The sequence below is a fragment of the Ictalurus furcatus genome, chromosome 22 (genome assembly GCF_023375685.1).
Source record: "Ictalurus furcatus strain D&B chromosome 22, Billie_1.0, whole genome shotgun sequence".
Taxonomy (NCBI): Eukaryota; Metazoa; Chordata; class Actinopteri; order Siluriformes; family Ictaluridae; genus Ictalurus; species Ictalurus furcatus.
This window is the reverse complement of record NC_071276.1, coordinates 14,073,806-14,088,019: the sequence shown is the minus strand read 5'-3', so window position 1 is coordinate 14,088,019 and position 14,214 is coordinate 14,073,806. Positions and strand designations below refer to the sequence as shown.

General features: G+C 39.8%; 1 protein-coding gene across 2 annotated transcripts in view; it reads left to right on the top strand.

Annotated features, from left to right (window-relative positions):
• Positions 1 to 14,214, top strand: part of wdfy3 (WD repeat and FYVE domain containing 3) — a 101,030-nt gene that overhangs the window by 16,887 nt on the left and 69,929 nt on the right. For both annotated transcript variants that reach the window (XM_053610841.1, XM_053610840.1), the window contains exons 2-5: positions 3,565 to 3,775; positions 6,502 to 6,625; positions 9,828 to 9,937; positions 13,091 to 13,252. In XM_053610841.1, the coding sequence (XP_053466816.1) occupies positions 3,596 to 3,775; positions 6,502 to 6,625; positions 9,828 to 9,937; positions 13,091 to 13,252 (576 nt within the window). In that variant the 5' untranslated portion in view covers positions 3,565 to 3,595. The remainder of the gene's footprint in view (positions 1 to 3,564; positions 3,776 to 6,501; positions 6,626 to 9,827; positions 9,938 to 13,090; positions 13,253 to 14,214) is intronic.

The following is a 14,214-nucleotide window of genomic DNA, read 5'->3' as shown; positions in this document are numbered from 1 at the left end:
TTTACCCAAAAAGAGGCTCATTACTCATTCACGTCATGCCAAGGTGCCAACCAGTTCACACTTTTCCCAAGTTCCAAGAGTCTGCTGAGGCCCAAGTAAAGGGATTTGAGCTTTTCTAATAAAAGTGTCTTGGTTAACCGCAGATTTCTGCTGCGATTTCATATCTATGAAGCCTAAACTTGTATCTAGGCTGTGATTTTTATTTATTTATTTCTTTTTATTTTTTCTAGTTCATTTATGCTGACTCTAAATCTCTCATCACTTGTTTAAAACTCAATCAGCATCTTATGAAATAATTTATGCTTCAGTGATTCTCTGTGCATGGGGGGAAAAAAAAAAGCCTTATCATTTTTTGTGAAACTGACCTCCTTTTCCTTCATTATTGTTCATTGCCACTGGCTGGACCTGCTCAGGCATGCTGTGGGAATTTAAATTCAGGCATTGCAGTGTAAGAAAGTGGAATAAAAACACAACAGGACATGCTGTTATAGGAAAATAATCAACAGTGGGGTGGTGTGATGTGTGATTTATAAATGTTTTACTTTATTACTGACACTTTCAGCATACATTCAATGTTATGGAATGTCCACGAGACAGTAATAAACTGCCTACACACAGCTATAAACAGTCGATTCCTCACCAGAAAAACAAAACAAAACATACCTTTTTCATGTTTTTCATCAAGAAACCAAAAAGCACGAAGTCCCGAAGACTTTTCTGTGACCATTACAAAGTGCTGACACTGGAGACTCCTTCCACGAATGTTAAATAACCAATTACACATTTTCCCTTTTGTTAAATAACAACACATTTTCGAAATGATTTTATTAGCAGCCTAAGATTATGAGCCCACCGTACAAGTCCCTGTGAGCGTATCAGACCGAGAGCATTAATACTAACCTGTGAGTTTAATTACACTACCGGCACTACTGTCTGAGCTGCTGTTACAGAACATTCATCACCTTCAGATTCAAGAATTCAACAGCATCGTGGTATAAAATGAATCAATACCCGATGTCTCTTTATGTACTGTAGTTTGTCAGGCTAAAGCATGACCCTTAGATTAAAGATGATTAGAGTGATCATACTCGAACACCATGGACGTGCACAGATTATAGAACGACATGGAAACTTGTCTGTTTAAACGGATGAAATGATTGTGCCTAAAAACAGCAAGCAAAATTGAGAAAATTGAAAATAATACTCAGACAAGTGATACTTCACTTCTTACTAGGGAGGTGACGGTGAGGAAATGTTCCCACCAATTAATCGACATTTGACTACACAGGTAATACCGGTATCACCGGGAGGGTGGGGCCGGGGCGGGGCCGGGTGTTTAATCCCCCGCGCTTCTGTGCCTGTGCGGTCATGCGCAAATTCGGGGGCGCCAATCACTTGAACTTGGGTTCGTTATTATTCTTATGAAAAACACAACAACTACAAAACAGTACACTGACAAACTCGCTTACAATCACAAATTTTTAATTGTAGCGTCCGTTCTCTAACTGAACTAAATGATTTTTATTACTATAAAAAGGCAGAACGACGGTGGGGGCGGTGCTGCGGTGGGCAAGTGATGTAATCTGAGTGCGGCTCCAACACCAGGAGCACCGACTATCGCAGCAAGCCTACTTCTCACTAATCTAAATAAATAAATGCTGATGTACTGACACCCGTAACGCATGCTAATGCATAAAGATGTTGATCATTAGATACTGGATGTAAACATTCAGCTAGGAATTTCACCCTCTCCATTCCAAAACAATTCACATTGAGAGAATACATGACTGCATCCCAAAGTGCATAATGCACACTAAGAAGTATGCCTATATAGTAACCATACCAATGGTAAATAGTACTGGCATACTGTTTAGTATACTAGTTAGTGGTTTGGGACGTAGCCTAAACCAGATGATCTAATTATTTGCTGCTGCTAGTGTCATCTTATGAGAATCAAACATATTGATGTGGCAGTGACTCCTTCTCTAGGTGAATGAGTCGACTTTCTTTTGACCTCTACCTGACATGCTAATGTTTCCCAGGCGGATCGCTGCTTTATTGTGATCCAGCAGTGCTGAATTTGTTCATTTGCCAACCTGTTCGCTGATGACATGAACAACATGTGGAATAGAAAGTGGAAGAGCTGCTTATTATTAAGTAGTGCTCTCACTGTACCTTTGTGTTACTGTTTTGTTGTTTGGTACACATCTGAGAGAAAAAATAGCTGTGTCGTAGACCAATACACACAAGGGCCTTTGTTGTAAAGTACATTTTTTCTCTTCTCTCTCTCTCTCTCTCTCTCTCTCTCTCTCTCTCTCTTTGCCTGCTAGGATGTTGTTGTTACTAACGTCTGCTTTTGGCCATTACGTGCACTGAGGAAAAAAAACATTCCAGACTGTCAGGTTCTTTAACTGTCAGGAAAGCATTTCTAAATCCCTCATTAGAGCTCTCTGACCACAAATAAGCCACCTAATGTGACTAAAAAGTCTATAATGCTTTTAGATTCAGTCACAGCAGCAATGTTCGAAGTGCTCTTGCTTACCAGGAGTCTTAAACTTATAACACTAATCATATTTTAGGCTTTTAGGATCTGCTCTGAGGAAGCACACCTTTGCGTTTGCGTCCACATATTCACAGACAAAACCGATACCATTGTGACTGATTGATTATACTTTGTAGGTATTGTTTGAGATACACAGGGTTTGAACTAGGGCTGGGTGTCATGTCACATTTGTTTAATTTAGTCAGAAAGCGTTGTTTGCACTCGTGTGCTCGGTGTACACCCTGTAGCTGCGCACCTTATAGCTGCTCGTCAGTTTTCACATAAATAATGTGTTTGTACCGTGTCCCGTTTTCCTGTTCGCTGTGAAGATTTTTACTGAAAGTCTGGGAAATTATGTCGTAGCTTATATTCCGTGTTGTATTCGATGTGTCACAACAGTTTCCTTATGAGTTTCTTCCAATAAGTGTAAAATTATTTGTTTTTTACGTGTGGTATAATTTCTCGCTATTCTCCAGTTAAGGAGTATAGAATAAGGAGTACGTATGTTTTCCTTAGTTAAAGTGAAATTAAACTGAAGAGCACACCAAATAACAAATAAAAGTAGAGACTTCCGAAATGAATCAAAAAACACTTCAAGTAACACAACAAAATTTGTCAGTGATGGTTTTTATTTCACCTCTAGAGACCGCTCTCGTACTGTTTAAGACAGCGGACCCTTCTCAGGCGTTCCCGCAACCGACGCAGCCGGGAAAAACTATCGGTGTGGATTTTTGCGATAGCCGGCAGTTCCAGCAGTGGGTTTATAAACCGATCAATGGGTCGAATTCTAGAAAATAACTTTAAGCTCATCATATTTAATTAATTAAGTAATATAAATGGGAAGCCAGATTGTACACAGGTATGTAGTGTAGTACAAAACATGCAGATATAAACACAGCTATAAATACATGGATAAGAGTTCTGTCACTTCTAATGATGTTGTTTTACACTGTCCAAGGTCATTCTGTTGTACGTGTTGAACACATAACTAATTATTGGTTCTTGATTTGTTTTTGTCTCAGGGCCAGCTTTGGCCTGAAGAAGCCGTCGAAGATGAACATGGTGAAGAGGATCATGGGGCGGCCGCGGCAGGACGAGTGCAGCCCTCAGGACAACGCACTGGGCCTCATGCACCTGCGCCGTCTCTTCTCTGAGCTGTGCCACCCGCCGCGTCACATGACCCAGAAGGAGCAGGAGGAGAAGCTCTACATGATGCTGCCCGTCTTTAACAGGGTGAGCAAAAAATGTGGAATAAGCAATAAGATGACTCCTAAATATAGCAGCACTGTAACTAGTGCCTAAATATAGCAGGACAAAATGGCACACAGTACTGGGTTTCCTATTAAACTTCCAATTTGAAAGGTATCTAATATTGTAAAATAATTTTGTAAAAAATTTGAGAATGATTGTTCTACATTGCATTGCATGAATACTTCTGGAGTTTGGAGTCTAAATGCTACTGGCAGAAGTTATAACAACATGCCTTATTATTGTGAGAGAGATTTTTATGCTTCATTTTAGTATTAGAAAAAGAGCTGCTGGGATAAAGAGGGATGGAGATGTGCCTCTGTCTGGCCCTGACTTTAACTGCTGCTCTTTTTTTTTGTTGTTGTTGTTTTTTTTTGTTGCTCACATAAACGTACTTGATGCCATTTTGAAATGCGCAAAACATTGCATTAGAAGCTTGTAGAGATTTGGTCCTAGAATTTGGCAGCGGTGCTTTATGACTGCTCGTAACATCTAATGCAACGAACATTTATAAATGTTCATGTTTTATCTAAAACCAAATGGCCTGCCCTATATACAGAGACACAGCTTTTCTTTTTTCTTATACGAAACATTGCCTCTCGTACTAATTTGCTTCAGGATGATCTTCTTAAGCTGGACTAAAATGAATGAAACTTTTTTTTTTTCTTACAAACAGTGGAGATATTTATGATTTGACCCTTTCATGCATTTTTAAATGAATGCATTTTTTAAATATATATATAATAATATTTTTTCTTTTTAACATTATATATTTTACCGAGTGTAAACATTTGTTTATTTATAAATGCATTGGAATTATTTCAGATATAATGTTATTTTTTTTATTATTGTATTTCTACACATTGGCTTTCCAGTTACTTTTAACATAAGTCATATTTAGAAAAAGACCAAATTCATATGATCTGTAATTCTAAGTAATAAAAAACATCTAAGACGTGCTAAACGATGCGCCGATGCTACGACTTGTCACACAGTGTGTCATGGTTAAACAAGGTTGCACACGACTGATTTTGTCTGAGCTTTTGGGTTTAGTCAGTGTTTTCAGAGCTGAAACAATCTCAGTAGATTTTTCCCTATTTGACCACGTCTAGTGCTTTATCCAAGAAGGTTAGTCATCATGAAATCAAGAGTCTCGGCATGGTCAAGTGTGCTGCGTTATTACTCTTCAGGTTCTGATTATACAGAAACGCTGCTAATGTGTGTCATCACTGATCATAATTTCATGAGGACTGTGGTCATGAGGATTTGAAGAGTACTTGTTGAAGCATAATGGAGCAGACACAATAATGGGAAAAGCAGTGACTGATTTTAATGATCATGCTTGAACTGTGCTCTAACTGCTGAGCGTGAGCGTTTTAGAGCTCGTCTCAGATTAAAACGCATGTTTACTTACAGTTACTTAACACAATCCACACTCGTGGTTCTCAAAAGTGGGACCTCCCAGAGTCTGTGAAGCAAGTTTGTTACAGTTGTGAAAATCCTCACTCATCTTTATCAAACTTAATCACAACCTTTATGTAAGTTAATGTTGGCTGGAATCTAATGAGTTCAGAAAAGAAAAAAAAAACTCAAAAAGTTTTAATAGTCTGTTTGCTAGATAAATCCGTACTGAGGGTTTTTTTTCCCCCGCGCATAAAAAGTTCGAGAGCCCATGGTCTTCAGTGCTTTTTTTAATCCATCAGATTATAACATAGTGATGAATATGTTGAAGTGTAGCATTTATCTCTGTTACTCTGTCAAAAATAGTTGAACTCTTTCCTTCCTGCTCAATTTAAGAAGCAGTTAATGTGATCATTTATCTGCATTGCTAGTCAGTTTTGTCTGTGAGCTCATGTATGAGGAAGACGGCAGATAGCGCTCTCCTTCGAGTGTGTTACACCGCCCAATGACAGCATGAGCACTAGATTGAGGAGGGAGGGGTTTGGGGTGGGGAATAGATAGGCTTGGCTGGCTTGGACGGAGCACGTGTTAGCCCTTACCCTACCCGAGTGATGGTTAATAATAATAGTAAACTTTATTTTAGCAGCTTCTCAAAGCGCTGTACACAAAGTAAGCAGTACACAGGATTTTTTTTTTTTTTATAAAAGTTAATAAGGATAACAATAATAATAAAAGTAGACATCAGCAGTTAAATGCAAGTTTAAAAAAGTAAGTCTTAAGTTCAGCTTTAAAAATGCTAAAGGTCTGAGCTTCTCTAAGTTCGAGAGGAAGAGAGCTCCAAAGGGAAGGAGCATAGACAGAAGAAGCCCTGTCACCCATAGATTTTAAGCGGGTTTGTGGAACAGTTAACAGATTACACTGTGAAGAGCGCGGTCTGATATTTGGGGTGTAAGGAATTAATAAAGCAGATAAGTAAAGAGGAGCCAAGGCATGTAATGCTTTGTATGTCAGCATCATAATTTTAAAATCGACACGGAACCTGACCGGGAGCCAGAGCAAGGACTCCAGAACAGGAGTAATATGATTGTATTTGTCGTATGATGAGCAAAGCTGGCTGGTTGGTCGGAATTGGCCAAAACCACATGAATTCTGTTTCTGAGAATGACACACAGGTCAACGCCAATCTCACAGGAAGTGGTTCAATGTTTGATTTAAATATCAGTGATATTAAACACTTTACAGAAGGTTTATGTTTTTGTGCACTAATAGTGTCCTGCTCACATTTCTGTCTTTGTATATCTTTGTGACAGGTTTTTGGGAACGCCCCTCCAAGCTCCATGCATGAAAAGTTCTCCGACTTGCTGCAGTTCACCACTCAGGTGTCCAGACTAATGGTGACCGAGATCAGACGGAGAGCGTCTAATAAATCTACAGGTGTGACCCCATGTATTCACACACATAAGACTATTGTGTTTCTTCTCTATTATTATAAAAAAAAAAAAAACTCTGTACTTTTTGATGTTCAGAGATGTTGTCTTTAATCTGAAGAGTTTAGCCGCACAGACTGTTATTATGCGGCTGTAATGCTAGTACTGATCAACATTACCGGTAGTGTGGATTTAATGAAACAGCACACTAGTCTCTCGGACGTCATCAGAACGGGATCAGCGCTCTCCGTTTAAGGAAAGAGTATACGGCTCAAAGGCAGATAATTTGTAGTACCATAGTGTTATCATCTGATCCTGTTTTTAAACTAGTCAGCTGGAATCGTTAGTCGTTTCGAGGCTAGAAACGCTTTGGTGTTTTGCATTCTTGTTCTTCTGCATGGCCTCTTGTCCCTGCTTCTGATTTGCAACCTTCAAAGGAACTTATTCATCTCCGAGCATATGTTACCCAGTCCCTCAAAGGATGCTCAACAGCTGGACGTGTGTAAGAAATCGACTTGTGGAGGGAAAGAAATAAAATAAAATAAATGGTAAATGACGCACTTATATAGCGCTTTTATCCAAAGTGTTTTACACTGGTTCTCATTCACCCATTCACACGCACACACACACACACCAGTGGTAGCAGAGCTGCCATGCAAGGTGCTAACTTGCCATCCGGAGCAACTTGGGGTTCAGTGTCTTGCCCAAGGACACTTCAGTATGTGGAGTCATGCGGGCCGGGAATTGAACCGCCAATCCTACAATTACTGGACAACCCGCGCTACCACCTGAGCCACAACCGCCCATAGACTAAAAGACGCCCATAGAGTGCATGGAGTTTACATGTTCTCCCTGTGCTTTGAGAGTTTCCTCCAGGTGCTCCAGTAGTCTCCCCGAGCCCAAAGACATGCATTGTTGGCTGATTGTCATCTCTAAATTATAGTGTGTGAATGGGCATGTGAGTGTGTGTGCATTTGTGCCCTGCGTTGGGTTGGCACTCCGTCCAGGGTGTCCCCCACCTTGTGCCCCAAGTACCCTGGGATAGGCTCCAGGCTCCCCGCAACTCTGTGTAGAATAAGGGGTATGGAAAATGGATGGATGCCAACAACATAACAAGAAAGAAGCCCTGCTCACTTAGCCTACCGAATTTCACTCCTAATGTAGCAACTGGCTTTTTGAATACTTGACCGAGAAATGAGCAAGTACTCCTAGTATACTCACTGTATATAAAACACTTTATATCATGCATTGTGTTTATACTCTTCACAAGGATTGTTTCATAGAAATATAAGCCTGTTTTGAGTCTATTGAATGTTATCAGCTGTGTTGGTCTAAGCCAGTGGTACTTCAGTCAAACAGTCTAATCTGCCATTACTAACACATCTCAGTGAAACAAACAGAAAAACTTGATAGTTGAGTAAATTGAGTAAAATAACTGTTAACAGTGTTGATAATCATGTAAATTCCCCACCTCTATTAGTGAATGTCTGGATAAGATTTTGAGAAGACAGTTTGGAGAAAACAAAACACAGGGTCTTAACCCCAAAACTTCATTCTAATTGTGATGAATGCTGGAATGGAGATGAAATGTCCGGACATCTGTGAGCCAAAACACAGAAAAGACCAAGTCCATGTGTTACACATGTTAATGCTTCAAAGAGAGCAAAATCAGCAACAGATTCTCAATGCAAGAGATTCATCAGAAAAAGTGACTTGAAACAAGCTGTTAAAGGTAGACATTTTAAAAATAAATAAATAAAAATCTATATATACTGTGAACAGAACCGTGTGTAGGGATTCACATACTTTTGACATGATTGATTTTATTATTTCAACCAATATGTGTAAATATGTATATGCGTGTTTTATTAATAAGTAGTTCTTGATTGTAATATGTGAAGATTGCATTTTAGGAGCCATCTGTGTATAAACCCACATCCAGATAAAAGTTTTTCATCAGTATTATAGGGGGCCAAGCACCAAATGAGTAGACATATATTAAAGACAATATGAAATGGAAATAATAACTCACCAGACAGTTTTGATTTCATGTTATCTTTAAGAATTTTTATTTTTTAACCACATAATAAATAGTGATGCAGCGAAAGGAAAATTCTGGGCTGAAACCGAAAATTCAGGGCGCACTTGACCAAAAACCGAAACCAGTTTTTTTATTATTATTATTAAACCCATTTTAAAATAGTTTTTTTTTTCTATAATTGTGTTGATGTTAGACTTTTTAATTCATTTCATGAATTTAATGAATCTGACTTGGAAAAAGTACAAACCAATAAAATGATCACACTTTTATTGAAATGAACACACCAGAACAAAAACAATATTAAATATATTATTCTTCATTCGGTTCTGTAGCAATCAAATTTAACAGATTTTTTTTTTTAAATCCAATTTTCCAAATAATGTAACGTTAACTATTACAATATGCAAAACAGCAGTCAAGTAATGAACTTAGTAGCTCTAGGCAAGCATCCTGCAAATACAAAAAGTTTAAATGTGCTACACAATCATTTTAATGAGAACAACAGGCAGAACAGCAGAGCGCCTCTAATCTGTCGTAGTTGTTTGGCTGTATTCTGCATATTGAATGGGACGTCGTGTTTTCAGGCGCTGTCTCAAACCTGTGGTGGAAAAGTGCTTCGGCACTGCACCCCCCCTTGAAATTTCTGCTAGACAAACACTGTGAATGGCAAATTGATGTCCTGATCAGAAACTTTGAAATATTTCCAACCCGCTGACACGATCGCCTTTGCCGGATAGCGCGGTGATGACCGCCGGCTAGATTGAGAGTGAAATCTGAGCGCTGAGCACTGAGGGGAGGGGCGGGGAGGGGCGGGGCAGGGCAGCATATATTTTCGGCTCATGTTTTCTGCCTTTTTTCTCTTTCGGCCAAAAATGGCATTTTCGGTTCTTGGTAGCCGTAATGCCAGTGCATCCTTAATATAATAAGTAAGCTTCAATTATTTTTGTTCTTGACCTAATTTACACATATCACTCATTCTGTGTGTGGTTAGAGAATAAGTCACAGCAGGAGCAGAGATGCATGGACGGCTCGAAGCTTTTGCATGTCATCATCTCTAATTGACTCACTATCCACCCACAGATGAGCCTGGAGAGAGAGCGGTGTGTGAAATTTCATTTGGCCTACGTGAACATGCTTTTGTGTGTGTGTGTGTGTTTTCCCCAAACAGAGGCAGCCAGCAGGGCCATTGTGCAGTTTCTGGAGGTGAATCAGAGTGAAGAGGCGAGCCGTGGTTGGATGCTCCTGACCACCATCAACCTGTTGGCCTCTTCTGGCCAGGTACGCGTTCCTCCAATCTGCAGGCCGGTTCCACGGTATCAAAAACTGTGGAAAACTGTGCAAAAAATTCCAGAAATCGTGCTGCATGTCCTGTACAGGGAAAGCTTTTGATTTAATATAATAATATATTCTAATCTAATGTAAAATAAGCACTGTACAATCCAGTAGTTAGGTTCATTACCTCATTTCTTGTTGTCTATGCAGAGTTCTCCATACTGTTCATGTTGTTACCACACATTCCCAAACTTCAGTTCATGACCGTGCAATGAGAAGTCAGTTCACGCTTACGCTGCAAGACAGCACTTTTCTTTTAGACATGTTAGAAATCCATCCACTTGTCCAGCAGCTCTGTCAGCAGACGTTTGGGAAATTAATCAGTTCCCCATTTCAGACAACAGCTGAAATTCTGGGGGGGGCGGGATTTAAAATAGACAGTGTTTGTTTGACTGTGCTGAGTTTTTAACAGAATGCCTTAGATGGCAGATCTGCCCCAACCCTCACGCATTTTGTGTAGGAATTCCACTTTCCAGAGAGTCCTTCTGCGTTAGCAGATATCCGGATGACTCTTATCCTCTTGTTTCTCCATTGACCAGTGGTCAGGTATAATTTCTGCGTGTCATCTGCATGAACTTGACCTTTAAGCAGCGTGTCTGCTCTGTGTCATTAGCATTCAGGTGCAGTCCACACAGAGAGAGAGCTATTCCTGGCCTTGACCGTCTGCCACTAGAACAGCTCCCCCGCTGATATAAACCCAACTGTCATACTGATTCTCACACATGGGCTTTAAACTACGGCCTTGGATTTCTTACACTAATTAGAATTAAATCCCAAGAAAGGGCTTTGCCGTGCCAGACAGCATGTCCAACCTCACTTGGAAATAATATGTAAAGTAAGTAAGTACATTTTATTTATAAAGCACATTTAACACAGCAAAGCTGAACAGAGTAAAGAAAAGTCAAATAGAAAACAGAATAAAACCAAATAAAGACAGACAATAGAAAATAGTAAACAATAGTGAAAATGAGATTAAAACGCCTGGGAGAAGAGATGTGCTTTCAGCCTCTTTTTTAAAAATGATAATAGAAGGTACAAGGCGGATGTCCAGTGGCGACTGATTCCATAAAAGAGGGTCAGCGACTGAAAAAGCTCTCTCTCCCTTAGTTTTTCAACGGGATCGAGGGACATTCAGAAGAAACCTATCAGAAGATCTCAGAAATCTGCTAGATGAATGTGGTGTAAGAAGATCTTTGAGATAAGAAGAAGCTTGATCATTAAGAGTTTTAAAGACAAACAACAGAATCTTAAACTGAATCCTGACATGATCGAATTTCTTTGCCTCGGTCAACAGCCTTGCAACTGCATTCTGAACCATCTGGAGACGAGCAAGGGACGACTGAGGAAGACCCAAGTACAATGAATTACAATAATCTAAGCACGATGTGGCAAAAGCATGAATAACCTTCTCCAAATCTTGGAACGCTATTATGGCTATGGCTAATCATGGCTATTGTTTTCCACAGTTACACTGCAGGATCAGACGTATTTCTTTTTTTTTAAATTATTATTACATTGGGAACAACACACTGAATATACATTGTGTTCTACAGCTTTTAGTTCTTCCTTTAATTTTTTGCAGTCTTAATATAGTCACATCATCTTCAGAGTGTTTGTGTGTTGACTCAGAGGTCAACAAACTCTGAGGTCTGTGTGTGCGTGTGTGTGTGTGTGTGTGTGTGTGTGTGTGTGTGTGTGTGTGTGAATGAATCATCTGGCTGACTCAAAAGGATACCGTCCCCGATGCAGATTTTTTCGAATCAATATACATACACACACACACACACAGTTTTACAGATTTTTTTTCTTTTTCTTTTTCCCATCGCTGCTGTTCCACTCCACCGGTCCGATTTAGCCGTAGTTAAGCGTCAGAGCGGTGACTAACGCAGGTGTTCATGCTGAGCTCGCCTTTGTTTCGTTAAAACCCACCTGAGCCTCAGGCTGATGTCATCCTTCTTGTCCTAAATATGGCCACACACTCTCACAGCACATTAAGGTGGTAGAATGGGTAAGAGCACTGGGTGTTATCAGTGAGATTGATAGCCAGCACAGTGCATACACAACCTCATAGCAGGGTTGGACGTGTCTTTTGGATGGGATACATTTCCACTGAGAATGATCATTACTTGGGATGAATTATTGAAAGATCACCAAGAGCACTCAGATTCATTTTCTGTGGCCAAGAATGACACACTGATTCGGAACTTATCACAGTCAGGAACTTTTCATGATTTACTGAACTGAAAAAAGAGAAGAGGAACCCAGATTTTCCACTTTCACACTACCTAAGCGTCAGCTGAATTAGAGTTCTGCATATCCAATGTATTTGGGGCAAATGCAACAGATTGAAAGGCCATGAACTTGTCACAAATCTACTACTATCTCTCAGATCTTACCATTTTCACATCCCTCCAGACCATAAATCTGTTAGTCACTTTTCTGTAATTCCATGGATGTGACTGGTTATGAGGACACTGAGATCTGGACCTTGGTAGTTAAGTTTATTTATTGTTGTTGTTTTTTTTTTAATTATTTTAACTCTTGTGTAGCATCTCTCCAAATTCATTGTTGAATCAGTGACCTGTTGATAATGTGCCATTAGTTATGGTTTGATCCTTGACTGACCTCAGAGCGGCTAAGAATGACACTTTAGGTTTGTCCATGGTCTTAATAGCCCATTATGTTTCTCTCTCATGAGACTTTATGACCTGTAGTCAAGAAAGCCACAGTAGATACTGGGGTGTGCATATATACAGGGTTTTATGGTTAACACCAGGTGTTTGGGGAAAAGATGCTGCTGCTCATCAGTTTTGGTTAAGAAAAGTTTACATCCACACTTTCCTATTAATTGCTATATTCACTTACAGTGTAATATAAACAATAATGAACATCTCGGTTCTGTAATTTTACAATAACTAGATAAAATACAGGGTGTTCAAAAGTTTCCATATATAGTGGACTGTGTTTGCCAGAACTATGTCGCTGGTGCCTTCGTCAGTGGATGTTGGTGGACGTCCACTTCTCATCCTCAACACTTCCTTATGTTCCTACAAAGAAGTATTTCAGTATCTAAACTGTCTGTCTCTTTCCGTCCTGCAGAAAACAGTGGACTGCATGACCACCATGTCAGTTCCCTCCACACTGGTGAAATGTCTGTACCTGTTCTTTGACCTGCCCCACATGCCCGAAGTTCCCGGTGCCACCCAGACTGAACTGCCCCTGGCGGACCGCCGAGCTCTGCTGCAGAAGGTCTTCGTTCAAGTGAGTTCGCTTTTATGTCACGGCACTTATTCAAATAATGCTTTCTCTCCTGGTGGAATCTGGATTAAATTGTGTTCTGTTCAATAAAGCTTTAGTTAAAGAGGAACCTCAGTACAAAGCAACCGACATGGACCTTGTATAGCAAGACTAAGGTTCTCGTTAGAGATTCTTCATTCTTGTTAGACAAACTTGTCTCTTTGGTAGTGATCTAGAGGGAGAAAGAATGCAAGCAACGCCACGGCCACAAGCTTTCCCTCCAAAACCCAACCTAATTATTCATGCATCAGTCTTCAGTAAGCACTTTATCTTGGTCAAGGTCATGATAGATCTGGAGTCTATCCCAGGAACACTGGACGTGAGGCAGGAATACACTCTGAACATTCTTAATATCCAAAGAAATAACATCATCCCAGGTTAGTTAAGTCTACAATATGGAACGAAACCAATTTAGCTCGCTTTTTTTTTTTTTGCTTTCTCAGCTAAAGCAGCCATCAATCCAAATGCAAATAAAATACACCCAATGGGCATATCTGGCACTGAGACTGGTGATGAACAAAATTGTGCTTATTATGGCCAAGTCTGAGAGGTTTACCAACTGTGACAGTGCAAACTGAGAGCCAATCTACTGTCTACACGTGCCATGTACGCTGAATGCGTGTTTCCTTGGGTTCTACATTACGTTAAATATGTAGTGATGCTCAGGCCATTTTTAGTAGAATTAGCTTTACATTGATTATTTTGTTTAGAATTACATACCTAGGGGAACGTTAAATGTGTTGTTTTTTTTGTTTGTTGTTCTCAACCATATCATGATGATGTCACATGGAAACAATACCTGACTTGTCTATGAAACAGGGAATTCTTGTCTTTGGTCATTTGGTTTTGAATCGCATACTCCTCTAGTTACTCCATAGTAAACCTGTAATTAAAGATGTAGTGTTTTTGGTCAGTTCACGTGCTCT